The 19,120-nt window shown below is 58.9% G+C and overlaps 1 protein-coding gene across 9 annotated transcripts in view; it reads left to right on the top strand.

Annotated features, from left to right (window-relative positions):
• The first annotated feature begins 11,057 nt into the window (after nt 1–11,057).
• The window catches only part of NFATC1 (nuclear factor of activated T cells 1), a 111,943-nt gene continuing 103,880 nt past the window's right edge, over nt 11,058–19,120 (top strand). For 8 of the 9 annotated variants that reach the window (XM_056331455.1, XM_056331456.1, XM_056331459.1 and 5 more), the window contains exon 1: nt 11,058–11,534. In XM_056331455.1, coding sequence (XP_056187430.1) covers nt 11,402–11,534 — 133 coding nt within the window. In that variant the 5' untranslated portion in view covers nt 11,058–11,401. Of the gene's footprint in view, nt 11,535–15,203; nt 15,478–19,120 lie in introns of those variants that run through there. The other variant, XM_056331454.1, reaches the window with a different exon arrangement.

The following is a 19,120-nucleotide window of genomic DNA, read 5'->3' on the forward strand; positions in this document are numbered from 1 at the left end:
TGATGAGCACGGAGCTTGATAGAACTGAAGTTTCTTAGCATTACGTTATGTTATGGTTGAAACAGCTGGGGAGGCAGAGGCAGAGGAGAACAGCTGTGGGGCTCCGTGCTGGAATGGTTTCACGTGCCCCTTTAACCCAGCCAGGAGCAGCACCTGGATTCGTTCCCTTCCCGCTCTCCATCTGCACTTCCCAAAACGTGGTCTCAGGCTCTGTTTGAGTGACTGATGCGTTTAAGTAGGTCAGAGCCCACATCAGTAAATGTGGGGGGATTCCTTACGGTGTTGTTTCTGAGGGAATTGCGGGAAGTTTCTTGTGAGAGCTGGTATTTTGACACAAGCCAGATGGGGGCGGTAGAAGCTAACGGATATGTAAAATCCTGCATCCATGGTCCTATCCAACAAAAATCCCCTTTCAAGGTACACAATGCCGTTTTCTAAAACCGTGTTTCAGTGGTATGGGAAAGAAAGGTTTCCTTAATGACTTAGGCTTAAATCTTCCAGATGAGACACAAATCGGTGTCATGGAACAGATTTATTTCCAGCGCAGTCTCTTGTCAGACCCCGTCGCCCCATCGCCTGCTATGGGGACCCCGTGCGTGGGTTGTCGGTGCAGGGTGGAAGGCAGAGGGGTTGCTGGCAGCAGCCCACCTAGGCTGGCTGCGAACGAACGTCTTGGGTGTTCAGAGCCCTCTGAAGCAAGTTTGTGGTTTCTATTGAACTTTTAAATGGGTGAAAGGAGGAGAAAAAGCCCTGAAAAGAAAACTCCAGACAGCGTTTACCGTGATAACCTATGGAGGTGTTTCAGTAGCCGTGGAGGCAGCTGGCTCAGGACAGATGTCTTGGCAAGGTAGCCACCTTTAGCAGAGCTGCCGGCCCAGCGTGCTGGCCATCAGCAGCCGGCTGGCCCCACGCTCCGGGCAGGGCAGGGCCCTGCAGCTCAGCCAGACATTTCCCTCCTCGCCAATTCTGAATCACCAGAGTCCATGGGACTGCTGTGCCAGGTCCGGCGTCAGGGTTGGGTCCGTCAACCCACATCCCGGCAACCCTCCCCCTGCCTGCTCCTGCCCCGCTCCAGTTCTCTGCACCGCTGTTCCTGAAAGACCCCTATTGCGGAATGGGGAGCCCCGGTCGCCCCGGCGCGCTTGCCCCGAGCTGATCTCTTACTGCCCTGCCCTCACCCTCTGCTGATCCACCCATACCGGCCTTAAACCAGCATGGGCTCGTTATCCGAGCCAACCCCAGGATGCAGGAGCTGGGTTTTACTGGGCTTTGGACACAGGCAGCAGTCACCCCCAGCTGCCTTCACATCCCTCCTCCAGGCAATGTTTTACCCTGAGGTCCCCGTGCAGAAGATACTTACGGGGGTGGGGGGTGGCTGTGCACGCACAGTTTTGGGAGCATCTTTCTGTCTAACCTCTTGGATCACCTATACCTGTTGGCATGCAGTGACCAGGGTGAGGAGCCCCCAGACAGGTGCTCAGAGCTCCCTGCAGCCCATCGACAAGCGGAGGAGCTTCCCAGGGTGGGAGCAGGGGCTGTGGGGGGTGGCAATGGCCTTTGTCCTGCTGGAGGTTGCTGGGCTCTGCTGCAAAACCGGTCTGCATCCACCTATTGGAGGGCAGCCAGCACAACTCGGAGCCAAATCCCAGACTTCAAGACTTGACAGCTTTGACTCCTGTAACTTAAGGAAAAGTATTTTGTTGTGGCACAATTCTGGTGATGCTCAGCGCCGTGCCAGAGGCGAGCAGGCCACAGCCCTTCAGCGGGCAGCGCGGGTGGCTGTAATCTCCAGGGCTTGCCTCTAGCAACAGGGTCCTCAGCACAAGTGTCCCATGAACCAATCTTCAGCCCTAGTCTTCAGGGTAACTTTTCACAGCTGCCTTCCCCGCACAGGCTCGGTGGGTAGATCCAGCCGGCGTCACTGGGTCGGGGGTTCGGCCGTCGCCCCTGGCTTAACAAAGGCGTCGCTGCCTGCGCCTCCGTGCACCACGCATGCATCTGTGGGCACCCTCCTCACACCACAGCTGAGAGGCTGCTTTGATTTTGTGATTTAATGTGCTTAAAAAGCAACCTGAAAATAAATTTAATTGGACTCTGGGGAGGAAGGGAGTAGGGAGAGGAAAGTCCTGGAAGCAAAGAAGATGAAGAGATGAATTTGTGTCATCTTCATGGTTTTCTTTAAGTGTTCCAGGCTTGCGTTCGGTATAGCTGCATTGAGGTGGAACAGGCAGTCAAGACCTGAGCCGCAGAGCAGACCCAGCACCTGGTGCTGGGAGTTGTGCAGTTCCATGACACTTGTAGTTTCACTGTTGCATTGGAACGTGGTTCAGAGCAGAGGAGTCGTGAGGTGCTTACTGGCATTTTTCTTGACGATGAGGAAAATGATTCTCTGGCTTGCTGAGCTGAGAGTCTCATGTTTTAACAGTTGGGACCAAGGAGTTCATCCTGAAAAACTGTTGCATGGTCTTTGAAAAGCCCTGCTCCACAATGCGTGCCAAGCAACTGCAGTGACTTAACACATTTGGTTTTCAGAGACTTGACTGAGCGATCCAAGACAGAGGTTTGACCCTGCTAATGTTTGCAAATGTGTCTTGTTCTAGTTGTTAGTGAATTTGCACTCTCACATACAACAACAGATGCAAGAGAAGAGATGGGGTTCTTCCTGAGACTTTCTGGTTCTGCATACTCATTCAGAAATCAATTTAATGCATTTTAATTGCCTATTTTTCTCCTTGGTTTTCTCTTTACAGCTACACACCAGCAAAAAATAATAAGGTAGAGTCTAGCCAGGCAGGCTGCTAATGAGGAAGCTTGACTCAAGAAGATTTTAATTTTCAGCACTTGTTCTTAAAGATACAGCTATTTCAGCAAGCAGGGATGTCACAAAACAGGAAAGCTGCCATTAGCTAATGGCACAAAGGCATCGAGCTCGTACATCATTTTGTTACATGAAGAACCAAACACATCACTGGCCAAACGATAGGAGTCTGTCAATCCATTCGGGATGCTGGTCCCCTCAGCCACATCATCCCCAGAAAGAAAACACCCATTGTGCATGAAATAGTGTGAAAGGAACATGGGGGATACAGCTCCAGCTGTGAAGAAGAAAAGGTGTATGTTAAAAGTCCAATCTCTCGCCAGTCTTTCGTCGCTCCCCTGTTAAAGAGAAACTTCTAGCTCTGCCAGGCTGATCAAAGGATTTCTCAGAACCCCCTCATCCATGGGGCAATTCTGCGGGAAACAGGATTCTGATGAGGCCCATGGCATCCCTGGGCAGCCAGAGCAGGCAGGGTTGCACAGCGTCAGGCTGGGAGGTGGGATCGAGCCAGCCCACCCTGAGGTGCCCAGAGCCCGCAGCGGGGGCAGTTCAGCTGTTTGTGCACTGCGGGCGGCCGGGGGCACCCGCGTTCACCATCTCCATCATAACCCTTCAGTTCCAACAGCACGCAGTTTCCTATTGTTTTATCTTTGAAGCTGAGAAGCTCCAAGTTTCATCCCTGTCCAAAGCCGCTGTCGTCAGAAACACTGAGCAGCTCAACGTTTGGTGAAAATAAGAGAGGAGTAGAGTATATTACTTTACACCATTGGGCTGTAGCTCATTGTTACCTTTGTTACATGAAATGTAGAGGATGCTCCTCAATACTGCATAGCTATGAGTGACCGAATAAAACCCTGGCACCTCATTTCATCACCTGGAAAATATTTCCTTTCTCCCTCAGTACCTCTCATCCCCTGGGCTGTCCAACCATGCCAAAAGTGCTGGGGAAAAGGGGAAGCCGGGATGGGTGTTTGCAGGCATCTGGCACAAGGGCCATAGTCAAAATTGCTGCTGGAGTAGTCCAAATCCTCTTCATAAAGTTTGTGAAGGTGAGCCCAGAAAAGTTTAAAGCAATGATTTTGGGTTTGCTGGACTTTAACAAGGTTACTGACTGTGCATCAGAAAATGAGGTCAGTAAAAAGTATACAAGCGTTGGAGTATCGATATTGGAAGGATAAACTTGGGTTAGAGAAGAGAGAAGTGCAATAAATAGGACTGTGCACAGGGAGAGAGCTAACAGGCTGGATCTGCCGGGGCTTGGTGCCAGGACTTGTTCTGTTTAAGAGTTTTGTACAAATGAGCCCGAGGCTGGCGCAATACTCTGGGTGTCCAGATGCGGATGACATCATGATAGGAGGGGAGGCTGCTGATAAATTTCAGGAATGCACCAGACTACAGGAGGATTTGGAGGCACTAGGGGAACAGGCTAATACAAAGGAATTCAATATTACTCAATGAAACGTTATTCGTTTAGGGAGAACCAATAGCACATTTAAATGCAAGTTTAATGAACTAGAGCAGGAGGAAACTCATGAAGGAAAAGACTCAGGCTGGTGCTGAGGAGCAACCCAAGTAAATAACAGTACAGCTGCAATTTTGGAAAAAGGGCTCATGCTGCAACCAGAGGGTCCAGGACTTCACAGCAGGTCACTCATTTCATGTGGCAACCAGGGTGCTCTCGGCATCGGACTTGAGTCCCAAACGGGCCAGTCCCTGGTTATGGAGAGGGAGGCTACACAGGGCACTTCGCCGCTGCTGGACCTGCGCATGGGGATGCGGAGCCTTGGATCCGAGGGGAGATGCTGCAGTAGCATGTATCTTGGCAGGGACAGCTGAGTTTGGGCCGCCTGGGCACGTGGCTGTGAGCACAGCTCAACAACCCTGCTGCCTGTGGTGTAAATCAGATGGGCCTAGGTCTCCTCTGGCTGCAGCAGGAGACGCGCTCGGGGACCAGCTAGCGGCAGAGGGGAGAGGACAAGGAGTTACAGGCGCCTGTCACTAAAGGCAGGCTTCCCAGGGGATGTAGAGCTTATGGGCTTGTCGAGTGGGAAAGGAGCCCCTTTTGCAGTAATAGAGCCCCGCGCAGCCGTTCCTAACTCCTGAGCATCCAAGGCTGAGCCGCTGGCCACTGGGCTGCCGGGTGAAGCAGCACCGCCACACCTGCAGCCAGCCCAGGCTCCATGTCCGTCCCCCTGGGTCACCACTGCCACAGAGCCTCCTGTGTCAGCTCCACTCCTGCAGGTGAAACATCAGCATCTGGAAAAAACTGCTGTGCGCTGCTGGACAATGAAGGTGCAACCCTGCGGCTCAGAGGATGGATGAGGTGGAAGCCGCCGTCCCCACAGTGTGCAGGAACCGATACCTACCAGGGTCCCGGTCTCCCGCAGACATCGTAAATCTATTTCCCTTCCCCTTCCCCGCGGAAGGGTCTGCTCTGCTGCCGGCTGGTGTCCCTGGGTACCCAACCAGCCTCTCCTTCATTCAATCCTAAGGCAAAAAACTTGTTACCACCCCCTGTAACAGCAACTGGGGAAGTCTGAAATGTAAAATATTTCTGGAGCTAAAATATATTGTCTGGTAGAAAACATTGTCACTGCTCCTTTGCAAGCCTGTCTGTGCTGCACAGGCATCAAAACTGGCCAGATCTTTAGTACTGTTCTACAAACGGAGCATTATACGTGCTCTCATTTTTTAACCACCCACCGTACCGCACATTTCACTGGTGGTGCCCAGGAAGAAACGTGGAGTATCGGTGTTTTCATTTCTGATGGTTTTGCTGTGGGAGAGGGTTGCCTGAAGCGCCTTGGTGGGACTCGGGGGTCACGCCACGGAGCTGGGGTTCAGCCTGCTGCTGGCACCCACCAAGCAGCCGTGGAGGGGAGATGCTACAGCGGCGAGGGGTCTGCCCCGAACGCCGGGCGCCTGCCTGCCTGAGATCCAGGTTTGTGCAAGGGGCAAACCTAAGAGGAAACAAAGCGGCACCAATGCAGCGTGTATCATTATGAAATTATTTCTCTGAACTAATGTCTCGGTTTAATTCAGTCGCAGCTTTCTGTATATGGGTCTGGTGTGGCTGTTTGATGTCTGTCTTGATTTTAAGAAGTCGGTGTCTGAATGGGTGACTGTAGCTCCGAAAAGGCTTAAGGTCCTTTGCCTGCAGTCCCTGGCTGCATTCCTAAATAGTCATTTAAAAAGAGTCCACTAAATCAAAAGCCAGGTAAATCAACAGAGCACTCAGCGTCGTAATGAGACCGGTTATAAGGTAAATTACAACATTATTCAAGCACACAAAATTCCTCCTCTGGCATTTGTCCTGCTAAGTGCAATGCACCTTAAAAGTGGTGAAATGATTTCTGGCAGGCTGTGAAAGAGGCTGTGTCTGGGGGATGGGAGGCTGAGCCCAGCCCCTGCCTTTGCATCGACTTCTGACTTTGGGGGGGCTTCTGGCAGCAGCTGGCCACCCCTCGGGTGTGCTCCATGCTCTGTGTGAGGTGGTCATGGGTGTGTTTGCAAAATGGTCCGATGTCGGCCGTGAACACTGGCCATGTGCTCTCTCACTTCCCAGCAAACCTTCTTACAATTTTCAAAGCAGGGGATTAGAAAGACTTTAATTAGGGACTTGGTTTGGGGGGCTTGAGACTTATAAATCTTTTGTTACAATGACTGAAATTCTGAACAGATGCTGATGCTTTTGAAGCTGCCAAGACCCAAAAGATGGGCGGGCAGACCCTAAGGAGGTGGTCGTTATTATATATATATGTTATATATAAAAGGCTACAAGGGCAAGAAGCCCAAAACAAAACAAAATTTCTGTGCGGAGCATGGGTGGCTTTTTCTGATCCGTATCTTGGATGGTGGGATTCTGTGTGTTTATTGTAAGAAAATATGTGATACTGGTAAACATCAGAGAGAGGAGTCCCCGCGACCCTGCTTTCAAAATACTTTTGTACAGACACAGCTGAAAGATTCTCATTTTGCAGGACATGGTGTGGAGAAGCAGTTGGCCTCGAGCCTTGCAAGCCTGTCTGTTGTGCCACGCTACTTGACTATATCCCCTGGTGAGGCGATAACAAAGACATTTTGGTTGAATTAGGGGTTCTCCGAGGAATACTGTAGCTACTGTATACAAAGTTCCATGCAAACCCTCCCTCCTAGTCCGCTGAGACCCAAGGGAAAGGAGAGAAAAGCAAAACACAAGAGGGAACACATGCACTCACACGACTTAATATAATGTGAAACTAATCTAGTCAGCATGAATCAAACTCTTGGTGATTAAAACATCCTGTATAAATACCCCTCAGGTTTGGGGATGCTTTTTAAAGGATAGCACTACATTTACATGCAAGAGCTGAGGACAGAGGGAGTATTTATAGCTTTGCTCGCAAAGATGAACAGAAGGGGTAAAAAGCAACCCAAAAGTGCCCGTTGGAGCTCGCGGTGTTTGGCTCCTTCCTGCAGCAAAGGAGCAGTGCCTGCAGCTCGGGGGCTGCGGGTGCTCCAGCAGCGGAGGGCTGCAGCCCGGCAGTATCCCAAAGTCCTGTGGTGCTGCAGCTGGGTGGCAAGAGGGAGGGAAAGCTCCTTTCCTACTCCTGCCCTCCTTCCTTCGACGGTATACAGATATTTTTTTCTTGTGATTTTTCCAGTACAAATTGCTTGCTGTCAGGGCAGTGGAAAATCCGTGGGAACCCAGAAAAGGCTGTGGCCTAAGACAGAGGCTCTGTGGCCTGCTCTGTTCCCTGCAGTGCTTCACCCCCTTCTTCCCAAACTCTCTCCCCAGTCCAGCCACTTCCCATGAGGGAGAGCCGTGCCGTACCACCGCCCAGGAGCATCGCCATGCTGTACCACCTCCCAGGAGCATCTCCTCAGCCCACAGCCACGCGGACAAGCTGCTTAGCCTGACCCAGGCTACACAAGCCACTGTGTGCTCTGCCTCAGCCGAGGTGGAAAGGTAGAGCGGGGCAGCTGAACTGTCCCTGGAAAATAACCTAATTACTGGCTATCCAGGGGGCTACAGGCTGGTGCCAGGGAAGGTTCCAGAGCAGCTCACCCTGGATCCCACCATGTGGCACATGCGGGGCAGCCGGGGGATCAGGCCCAGCCAGTGTGGAGTCATGGAAGGCAGGTCCTGTGTGACCTTCTGTGACAAGGTGACCCGCTCAGCGGATGGGGGACAGGCTGTTGTGGTGCCTGCTGGGGCCTTAGTACTATCTGCTCCCAGGGAAGGAGCGACAGGAGCAGAGGGAACGGCCTCGAGCTGCGCCAGGGCAGGGTTAGGGTGGGGGTGAGGGGACATTTCTTCCCTGGAAGGGTGGTCAGGCACCGGCACAGGCTGCCCGGGGAGGGGGCACCGGCACTGGGGGTGTTTAAGAAACACGTAGATGCAGCACTCAGGGACATGGTTTGGTGGTGGGCTGGGCAGTGCTGGGTTAAGGGTTGGGCTTGGTGATCTCAAAGGTCTTTTCCAACTGAAATGATTCTGTGATTCTGAAAGCAGCAAGAGTGGGAGGGGGAGCACCAGCTCACCCCCTTCTCCTTGCTGTGGGACACATGGATGGAGACAGACGGCCCAGGGAGCCCATACAACTCTTTGCAGCAGAGATGGACAGTGGTAGAAGAGGAGCCAGTGGAAGCACTTGCGTGGAAAGCTGGAGACGGTTGGCTGCACGGTGATGAAGGCAGGTGAGACACAGCCTGGCACAGCATCCGTGCCAGGGGAGGACTCCTTGCCGGGGTACACATGTGCTCAGCCCTTGTGTGAACGAGGCCCCCCCAGCTCTGCCGTGAATTACCCACAAGGGATTAGGGAGCCTCATGTCCAGTCTTGGAGCCCGAGCTGCCAGGCGATTCCCACATGGCCGAAGGGTGCCAGGGAGCGAGGCAGAGGGCTGCTCCATCGCCCCACTGCCCCGGGACTGCTGAGCTGAAGCTGAACGCACAGACCTTCCTCCTCCGTGCTGCATGCGGGAGGCTGAGGAGTCCTGGCGCATGCCTCAGACAGCGAGGGGCTGCTGCCTCTGCTCCTGCTGACCCAGTGCTGCAGGTCCAGGTTGCCCCACATGCTCCAAGACTTTATTTTTTCTGTCCTTTTCTTTTTTTTTTCTCCATTTTTCTTCTGTGGAAAGAGTTGTAGGTTTGTGTTTGGGAAAGTCCAAATTAATTAAGACCAATTGTAGGCATAGCAATTACGGGCAGGGTTTAGGTAGTAGATGGAGGGAAGCAAAGCAATCAACGGCAGGCCGTCCGCACACCTCGGCGGCAGCACGGGAGAAAAGCCTTGGCATCTGGGAAGTGCCTTTTGAAAGTGGCCAGGGTGCATTTGCTACAATAATCCACTGAAACAACAGCCGTCTAAAAATAAGGTTGTTTTCTGTACTAAGCTCCTTTTAACTTCGTTAGTCATCACCAGCTCCCAAAATAAGCTCCGTGTAACAGTCTCTCCTAGTAGCGGCTGTAAACAAACTTGGGGAGGCGGGAGGGGAAGGGAAGGGGAGCAGCGGGCGGCCCCGGGACGGCGGGGCCGGGGTCGGGGCCGGGGGGGGGGGGGGGGGGCTCGGGGGGGCCGGGGGGCGGCCGCGGGCCCCGCGCTGCGCCGCCGCCTCTGCCTGCGCCGGCTGGCGGGGCCTTGGAGCGGAGCCACGGTGGTCCGGGCAACGGCATTAAACAGGAGGAAACAGACGGGGGATTCCGTCATTTCGGGGGGAGCGCGGGGGGGGCGGGCAGGAAAGGAGAGTCCCGCTGAGGGGAGCGCGGCTGCCGCCCGCCCCGCGCCTCACCCCCGCTCCGGCGTCCCGGGAAGGCGCCGGGATCTCCCCCCCCCCCCCCCCCCCCGCCCCGTCGGGCAGCGACCCAGGACCGGGGCGGGGGGGACGGACACGGGACACCCCCACCCTGCCGGTAGCGCCGAGCGCCGCCCCGGGGCCGCGCCGTCGGAGGGGGGCGCTGCAGCACCGCCCCGCGCCCGCCCCGCTCCGCAGCGCCCCCTGGCGGTGCCCGGCGGTGCAAGGCCGCTCCGCGCCTCTTGCGCGGGTGGCGGGCGGCGAGCTCCGCGGCCGCGGAACCCACGGCGGGGCGCCTGGGGGGAGGCGTGGGGGCCGGGGCCGCCGCGGGGTGAGGGGTCTGTCTTTCCCCCTCCCGATTCGGTTTTCCTTGGACGAAAAGCGCCGCCAGTGCTGGTCGGGTGCCGGTGTTTCCCCCGAGGGGGCGGCCGGGTGGGCTGCGCCGCGCGGTGGGGACCGGCCGCCGCCGTGATTTAGTGGAGGAGCTCGCCCCGAGGAGCCGGCCGCGGCCTCCCGTTCCCCAGAGGCAGGCAGGATTTCGTTTATATTGGATTTATTTCCAACCACATATGGGTGTCAGGCACTAGATTTATGATTTTTTTTTTTTTTTTTTTTTTTCCCCCTTCATACACCAAATATGCTCAAACCCATCCCGCCTCGCCGCCATCCAACCCCCCAGGAAAGCGCAGTCCCCTGCTCCTGCCAGCTGCGGGGGCGGGGGTGGGGGGCGCTCGGAGCGAGAGCGGGGCCGAGGGGGCTCGGAGCGGCGGGGGCGCCCCCCGCCCCGCGGGCAGCCCCGCCTGTGCCGGGGTGTCACGGCCACGTCGGGAGCCGGGACGGGGCATCCCGGAGGTGGGAGGCGGGAGGAGGAGTCGCGGTGGGCTGGAAGCCTCTCCTTTCACCGCTACGGAGCGATGAGATACAACTGTGTTGCTGAGATATTTACAGGATAATAATAAATAAAATAATAATAATAAAACTGGAGCGACTGAGACCGAGTCCGCCGGGTCTGTTAGCAATTTAGCAGAACGGGATTTTCCTTTCCCTCGCCTGCCAGTTGATGCTCTTTTCCAAATTTCCACAGCGGGGGAAGCCTGCGATTTTTTACATAATGATTTCAGCATGCGAGGCTGCCTGCCTCGCTTTTTTTTTTATTATTTTATTTTCCCCCCTCCCCGCCTGCCCCCCCGCCTTCCCTCCGCGACCCGCCTCGCCGCGCTCCCCCGCGGCAGGGGGGCACCCGGTCCCGCCGGCTGCCGGGACCCCGCGGGCGGCGGCGGGACCGGGGCTGGGCGGACAGGGGGGGCTCGTCGCTGCCCGCCGGTGCCCGCCTCCCGCTGGCCGCCCGCCGTCGGCGTGGCCGGGGCCCAGCTGACATCACGGGGCCGGGGCGGGGAGAGGGGCCGGGAGGGGAAGGGAGGTGGGGGGGTGTTTTCCAGCTTTAAAAAGGCGGCGCCGGGCGCGCAGCCCTGCGTCAGAGCGAGACTTCCCCGCTCCGCACACCCCCTCGCCCCCGGCCCCGCCTAAGGCACCGGGCGGGCGGGCAGCGCCCGCCGCCCCGTCGCGGGCAGTGCCGCCGAAGTCCCCACGCACACCCGCCCTCCCCTCCATGCCCCGGCCCCGGGGGGGCGGCGGCGGCGGCGAGCTCGTGTGCCTACGCGGGCGCGGCTCCCACGCCGGGGGCGGCGCGGCCCCGGCCTCCGGGGCGTGAAGGCGGGCGGGGGGGGGCGCGGCAGCGGGGCAGGCGGCGAGGGGCCCGACAGCGGCCCGGGGCGCGGCGCCGGGGCTCCGCCGCCCCGCCGGGTGGATGCCAAGCGCTGCCCCGCCGGCCGCCGCCGCGCCGCCGTCGCGGGACCCAGGCAGCGGGAGAGAGGGGCCGGCGGCGGCCCCGCAGCGCGGCCCGCGCCCGCTCGGCAGCACCATGAAGGCGGCAGAGGAAGGTAACGGGCGGGCGGGCGCGTCCCCCGGGGCTCCCCCGCCGCGGCACGGAGGTTTGCCGGCGGCCGCTCACCGAGCTGGCTCCGCCGCCTGCCTCCAGGCCCGGGCCCGCTCCCGGTGGCCGGGGCAGCGCCGCAGGGGCTCGGAGGCGCCGGCGAGGACCTGGGGTCGGGCCGGGGGAAAAGCCGCGGAGGAGATCGGGGATTCCCCCCGCGGAGCCGGGGCTGCTCGGGGGGAAGGTCGCGTTACAGCCCACAATCGCGGCCGTGCCTCGCGTGGCGGGGGCAGGAGGGACCCCCCGGGGGAAAGCGGCTCCGGGCAGCGCCGGGCGCCGGGCGAGGCACCGGAGCGGCCGGGCGCGTCGCGGCCGGGCTGCGGGGCTGGGCCTCGCGTGTCCCCCCGCGCCCCCGGGGCTGCCGGCCCCCGCCGCCGGCCCGGCTCCAGGGCAGCCTGGCCCTGCGATTCCGGCTCTGTCCCGACTCCTTTCCATGCCCCGCAGTACCTCCGCAGTAACCAGAAGTGCGCCGAAAACACGGCGGCAAAGTTTCTAGGGAGAGGGACGGATGGTGGGCGGGGGGCTGGAGTAGCTGCTCGCCCGGGCTGAACTTGACCCTGCCAGGAGCTGGAGCCGGGACCGGCTTCTCCTGCGCCAGTCGGGACCCCCCCCCCCCCCCCCCCCCCCCCTCCGCCGCGGAGCATCGCGACCCAGCACCGCTGCGCCCCCCGGGTAAAGCCCCGCTTGCCTCTGCCCGCGCCCCGGGAGCTGGACCGGCACCGGGCATCGCCGCGGCAGGTGCGGGCCCGGGGGCAGCCCCGCTGTGCCCCGGCCCCCCGCCCGCTGCCGGGCTGCCCGCCGGTCTCCGCGGCCGGGGGGGGTGGGGCGGGGCGGGGGGCGCCCCGGGCCGCGCATTGTGGGGGGACGTGGGGAGGAAGCGGAGGGGGGGGGGGTCGCGCCCGCGTGCGCGGTGTTTATTCCGCGCGAGGGACGGGGGGCTCCTTCCGCGGGGCGGGCCGCGGCAGCTGGAGGGGCGCTCAGCGCCCATCTCCTCAGTTTGCTCGGGGCTTTGTTTTTTGGTTGTGTTTGGGTTTGTTGTTGTTTTTTTTTTGACACAGATGTTTTCACTCCGGGGGTTCATTTCACTTGACAGGATCCTGCCAGCGCGAGAGCTGCAAGCGCGGCTGTGACTGTGGCTCCGCTTTTGAAGCATGCGAGCGCCTTTTTGGATGAAAGTTAATTACGTTTTATTTAATAGCATTGGCTTGCGTGCCCTTCGCGCGCGGGGACCTCCGCGGGCTGCAGGGACGGCGCGTCCAGCGCTCGGGGCTCCAGGGGCACCAGCGCACCAACCCGCAAAACCTGCGCCCAAAGGCAGCTGATACAAAATCCGTACCGGAGCGTCTTGTCAAAAAAAACCCAAAAACCCCCCAAAAAACAAGCCCCCCCCCCCCCCCTTTTATTTCTCTGGCGTTTCTGATGCCTGTGCTAAAATGTCGCCAGCCCTCGTCAATAGTTCTCTTCCATGTTGATGTATTTTGTAAGGGACTAAGAAAACGAGGCCAGCCAGAAAGTGTGACCCAATCAAGGAAACACGCAGGGGAGCCCTGCAAGGCAGGATTGCTGCCGCCAAATTAAGGTGCCCCTTGATTGCCAAACTCCGGCAATCAGAGAAAATACTTTATTTCTTGCTTAGTCGGGGAAGAAACTCTTGCAGCGTGCCCCGGTGGGAGGACCCCGCTTTTTTTTCTTTAGGTGGGAGCGAGGGGTCCTTCGGCGCGGGGACCCCGGCGGGTTAGTGCCGCGTACGAGTGAGACTCCACAAGCGGCACAGGGACGGGGTCGCCGGGGCACACCGGCCCCTTTCGCTCTCCCGTTTAATGGCACTGTTTTAACTGGATTATTCCCTGGCGCCACGCTGTTACTCTGTCCCCACGTGTGACATCGCTTCGGTTGTGCCTCTCCGCCGCATATCTCCCCCCTCCCTCCGGCGGGGTGGGGGGCGACCCACGCGGTTCAGGGCAGCGCTGGTAGTTTATGGCACTGGCAAATCAAAGCCGCCCGTAAACAAGTTCGCGGCGACGTACCCGGCTCGCAGGTACCAGATGTGGGAGAGGCAAAGGGGCGAGAACAGCAGGGCCTTGGGAGCTCCTGCTCGGCTCCCCGCCCCGGGGGGAGATGGCAGGAACCCGGCGGGGAGGGGGCCTGCGCCCCGGGGGTCGGGGCTGTCCCGCCTGCAGGCCCGGGACGGGTGGCGCGTCAGCCCGCGCCCTCGGGGCAGGGGCTGCGGGAGGCGGCCGGGCAAAGCGGGTGCTTGTCCCCGCGGCGCAGCCCCTCGCCCGGGCTGGGGGCGAGCCTGCCCCAGCATCCCGGGGAGAGCACGGCCCTGAGGGGCTGGCAGCCGCGGGCGGAGTGGCTCCGCGGCTGCCAAGGCCTCTTGCGCACTCGGGTGACTCAGCCCCGGCGCTTCGGGGAGGCGGCTGCGAGCAGGAGACCGAGGGCAGCCCCACGGCGGCCACCCGACGGCTGCCTCGCCTCCGCCTCAAAGCAGACCCTATGCCCCCTCGGTGCAGAGCCCGGCCCCGCGGCGGGGCCGCCCGCTGGCAGCACCCCGGGGCCAGGGGTCCTGCGTGCCGGGGGCTGCCCCCTCGGGTCCCGGTGCACGTCGGTGCCCGCTGGCTCCTGCAAGAGACGGGACGGCAGCGCGGCTCGTCCCGGGGAGGAGCGAGGAAAGTGTAACAGGCTCTGATGGAAAAAAATGAGGTTTTCCTGGCACTTTGTAACGGAGATTTCAGCCATAAGCCTGGAAAATGGTATTCCCTGAGTTTGTAAGGGAACACCATTTCCATGAGTTTTAAAAAACAACTATTCCTTTTGAAATCTGGCCTGGAGCTCGGGAGCCGGGGCGAGCCGAGCTGCTAGGGCTCCTTTGCCTGGCGGAGACTTCCAAACGTCCGTAATCTGACAGGAGTGCGTTTCAAAACAGAAAAAAATAGTTTAATGTATTTTTAAAATTGATTTTTAACGCCGCCGCTCGCCTGGCCCCGCCACCGGAGCCCTTCGCAGGCGCTGCCGGTGCCTCGGCCCGGGACCTTCCCGTGCCGGTGCAGGAGGCAGCCGGGAACGCTGCGGGTCCCGCTTTAATGCGCTTTTTATAGCAGTTGGCACTAGTGGGTGCTGCAACTAAGCAAAATAAATAATAAATAAACGACAGCGAAGCCTCCTGCCTCGCAGAGGCGGCGCGGTGGGGACCCTCGGGGGAAGCCTTAGCGGCAGGCAGCGAAGAGGGGGACGGGCCGCTGTTCCAGACGGGCGAGCAGAGCCCCCCCAGCCCCCCCCAAGACCCCCGGCCGAGAGCGGGAAGCGCCGCTCCTGCCCCGGAGCCCTGGGGCAGGTCGCTGCCGCCGGGCGGGAGCAGGTGAATGTCTCGCTGCCCGCGGCCTCCCCAACCCGCCCCCGCCAAGCCGGGTGTGTGTGGGGAGGTACTCCCCCCAGCCCGGTGCCGGGACCCCCGCGCGAGGGGCGCAGTCGCGGTCCCGGAGGGGGTTTCCCGCAGCGCGCAGGCTGCGCGTGGGGGACTGAGCCCAGACCGGGGGGTGCGGGGCGGGGGTGTGCGTGTGCGGGGCGGTTGTTTGCATCGACCCGGAAACATCAGCAGCGGGCGGGAGGCGGATCAGAGGCGGTGGCAGCGAGATAGGCCGCCCGTCGGGGCCGGGGTCACGTTACCGCCCGCAGCCGCCGCGTCCTGCGCCGTGCCGGGGCTGCGGCAGCCCGTGAGCCGGCCGGCAGCGGCTGTCCGGGCGCAGCGGGGCGGCCCCGACGGGGCGGGCCGGGGGTCGCGGTGCCGGAGCGTGGCGGGGGTCGCGGCGGAGCCATGACGGGCGTGGAGGCCGAGCAGGAGTTTGATTTCGATTTCCTCTTCGAGTTCAAGCACAGCGATGAGGGCGGAGGTGGGTGGCGATGGGGCACCGGGGGCGCTGGCGGACGGGTGTTGCGGGGATCCTCCCCCCGCACAGTCCGGTTGGAAAGGGGGGAAGGTTTTCCTCCCTGGGGGGAGGGGGGCTGGTCCCCGCCGCAACGTGGGGGAGCGCGACCCTGCCCCTGCAGCACCCGGGTGAGCGGTGGGGGGGGAGGAGGAGGTGGACGGTGCCTCAGTTGTAAAACTTCGGGACTTTGCGCTATGCAGACCCCTGCGCTGCCCGCTCCATGGCTGCCCCCACCTGCCCGCGGCCCCCGCGCTGCGGGGGGCGGCCCCGGCACAGCCCTCAGCGCCCCGAAGCCCCTGGGGGTGGGCGTGGAGGTTGGGTCTTGCCCCTTACAGCGGCGGGCCAGAGCCCGCTCCTGCCCCCCTGCCAGCCCCCGGGAGCCGGAGCTAGTTAGGCTCGGGGTTTAGCTTGAAGGTCACCCGTAAATAAAAATAACGGGCCTGGATTTATCCCGGGTCACACCGTTCATAACGGCGGTGTCTCGGTCCGGCTGACTCGGTTTATGGCTTGGAACAGCCCTGGCGGTGGAAGGGGGCGGCGAGCAGGGCTGGGACCGACCCAGGGAGGGTGAGTCACCCCGTGCTGGCCTCGGTGGCTGCTCACCAGGAGCCAGGCTGCCCGCCCCCCCGGCCCTGCTCTCCCTTCGGCTCTGAAACTGCAGCAGGTTCCCAAACCCTGGCCCGCCAAGATGCAGGTGGAGGTGCAGAGCTCCCCTTCCTGATGCTCTCCAGTTGCCCAGCTCCCTGGCACATTGGTGGTGTCCAAATAGTTGCTTGGAGCTTCTCAGATTTTAGAAAAACCTGCCGTTTTAAGAGTTTCACTCAGCTTTTCAGCCGAGTGTCCCAGTAGTTAGACACCTGGGAAGTGGAGGGGCCTGAGTGTGTTAAAGTGTTAAAAGTCCTAATGAGAGAAGTACCTAACTCCATTAGGCAATTTTGAAACATGAATTTAAGCATGGACCTAGTCGTGGCTTTGTCTTTAGAAAGGTAAAATAGCCCTCACCTCTGCAAAGCCCCTCTGAGCTGCAGGTGGTCAGCATTCCTGCTTCAAGAATGTGAATAAAACCTGATGGTGCCCTGTGCCCGGTGCCTTGCAGGATCAGCCCATTAACAGTAGAAAGGAATAAAACCTTTGCTCTGCGAAATTAACTGGAGAAAAAAAAAATCTGAATTTTTTATGTTGTCACAAAGTGAAATGTAAGATGTGAAGGTGTGCTCGCAAATCAAGGGGTCCAGTTTCTTGTCCTAGTTACACTTAATGCAAGTGTGGATTTGCTGGAACAGAGCTGTTGCAGACCTGCGCTGCTCTATCCGATACTGGGTTGGGCTCAAGATATTAAAATACACTACTGGAAGTGACTTGGTACTAAATGCACGTAAGGCGCTGGGGGCCTCTGTGGCTCAAGGTCGTGGCAGCAGCCCCAGGTTGAAGCGTACCTGCCTCTTGTCCACGCCGTTGCTGTCAGGTAACGCGGCACAGCTGCGTTAGGCGATGCAGTTTCATGCTTTTGCACCCTCCTCTCTCCTGTCCCTCAAGACTGGCCCTAATTCCCCCTGGTGAGGAAAGCATCAGCATGTTACGAACGCTGACTCTGTATGTGTATGTGATGAATTTTGTCAGTACAGAAGTTATGGAGAAGAACGTGCTTTTCCAGAAATTATAGCTGGTGGGTTTTAGCTCACAAGCTGAGGACTGGGTCCCGTTCCTAGTTCTGGCTTCGGGGCTTTTGTATTTGGTGGGCATGCTTTCTGTGTGCTGCCTGGAAATGTAAGATACCTGAGTGTATTGGGAAGTCTTTGGATCTTGCTTCTCTCAATTTTGAGTACTGTTATGTGAGAAGTTGTATGACACAGTGTATCTCTTGGCCCTTTAAAAGGTCACTTAAAAAATACACATAATAACTCTAGAGAGACTATTACTTGCCACCTGCGTTAGGGGAACTTGTTTCTTGGAACACTTGAGGCTTTCTTTTAAATTATATATATATATATATATATGAATATAATTTTTTTTAAACTGGATTCCGAAGGCTGGTCTGAGCTTTTATATTGCTCAGCCTGGGCTGCAGATCTCCAGCAGACTTTGGTGTTTGAATTTCACCCTAGTCGTGCACTAGATTTTAAGAGAACTGCTGGGCTCACAGCGCTTTTCACGCCAGTAATAATTATCCCTGTTATTTTGTTTCTTTACCTATTTATTTTTAATAAAAGACCTAAAGGCACTGATTCTACAGCCAGCGGATGCTGCTGTTGCCTCCCGCCTGTAAAGCCCACCTGGTGGGCGCGGAGCCGGGGCAGCCTGCGGAGCCCGTGGTCCCCTGCCTGGGGGGGAGCTGTCTGGCTGTGTGGTGGGGACAGACTGGAGGTGCCACCCAGCTGTGCCATGTCACCAGTGCCATCCATCTGCATGCCAGGCCAGGAGGCCGTGGAAAGGCCCGGGGGATGTATGTGGAAGTGCCTGGCCAGCGTCCTGGCAGCAGTGCAGTGCCAAGGACATCACCTTCCTCTGGAGCTGGAGGAAGCAGGGAAGGCACTGAAGCTGCCTTACCGGCACTGCTTAGACCCTTTCTCTGAGCTGATTTCTGAAACGGAGAAGATCTTACCACTGCTGTACCACTTGGTTATATTTTTTTTTCAATGCAGGTGGTGGTGGTTGTGGTGGCATAGAGCGGCCATGTGGCCCGGCAGCAACTATAGGGGACTAATTTTGGGAGGAGAGGACTGTGATCTCTCAGGCAGGTCTGCACCTCGCTGTGACCACTGCAGTCGATTACCCCTGTCAGAGTAGCACCTCTTTCCCCATAGCTCCTGCCTGCCTTGTTTGAATGGAGCGTGAAGCTGCAGCATATTTTGAATAATCCGGTTTTATTTGTGGCATGCTCCGGTGTAATTTAATGACCCTTCCTCAGTAAACGGGCGGTCTCTGAAGGCAGGCGAGAGAGTGAGTTCAAAAGGTGGTGTTGCTCATCGTTCCTGACTGTTACCTGACATGACATGCATCAGCTGGAACATCACAGAGTTGCTGTGGAACTGCGACAGCACAATAATTTTTCCTAAGTACCGTTTGCCTTGGAGTCGTTGCCAGCAAGAAAGGCGAGTGGGATCGCCGGAGGATGACACCAGAGAGGGCTGAGCTGATAAACAAAAGAAAGACAATAGCCGGCTGCGCTGCTGCGGCCAGCGTGGAGGCTCCTTTGCATTTGCAGCGCTCCCGGGAGCGGGTCGTGTTGGGAATAACAGCTGCAGTAATTAACGCAGCTTTTCCCTGTCTCCTAGGGAAGGTGGGCAAGGGGGGCGGCCGAGGGAGCTTGCCCCCCGCGAGGGGAAGGGGCAGGCTCCCCGTGCGGACCGGCTGTGGCTGGGGGGATGCAGGGTTTCCCCTCTGTCCTGCAGGGAAGTGCTGCTGCCGGAATGAACCTGGGGAAGGCGGGTGTGCTGCAAGCGCAGCGTGGGGCTGGGGGCAACCCGCAGAACGGCGTTAGCCAGGCTCAGAGTTCAGTGGCTGTTGTCTCTGATAGAAAAGTTTTGCTGCCTTGTCTCAGTAAGGCAAGACGAGCCGGTGCAGGGGCTGCAGAGCCTCCCAGCATCAGGAGGGTGGGTGGCTCCTG

The sequence above is a fragment of the Falco biarmicus genome, chromosome 3 (genome assembly GCF_023638135.1).
Source record: "Falco biarmicus isolate bFalBia1 chromosome 3, bFalBia1.pri, whole genome shotgun sequence".
NCBI lineage: Eukaryota > Metazoa > Chordata > Aves > Falconiformes > Falconidae > Falco > Falco biarmicus.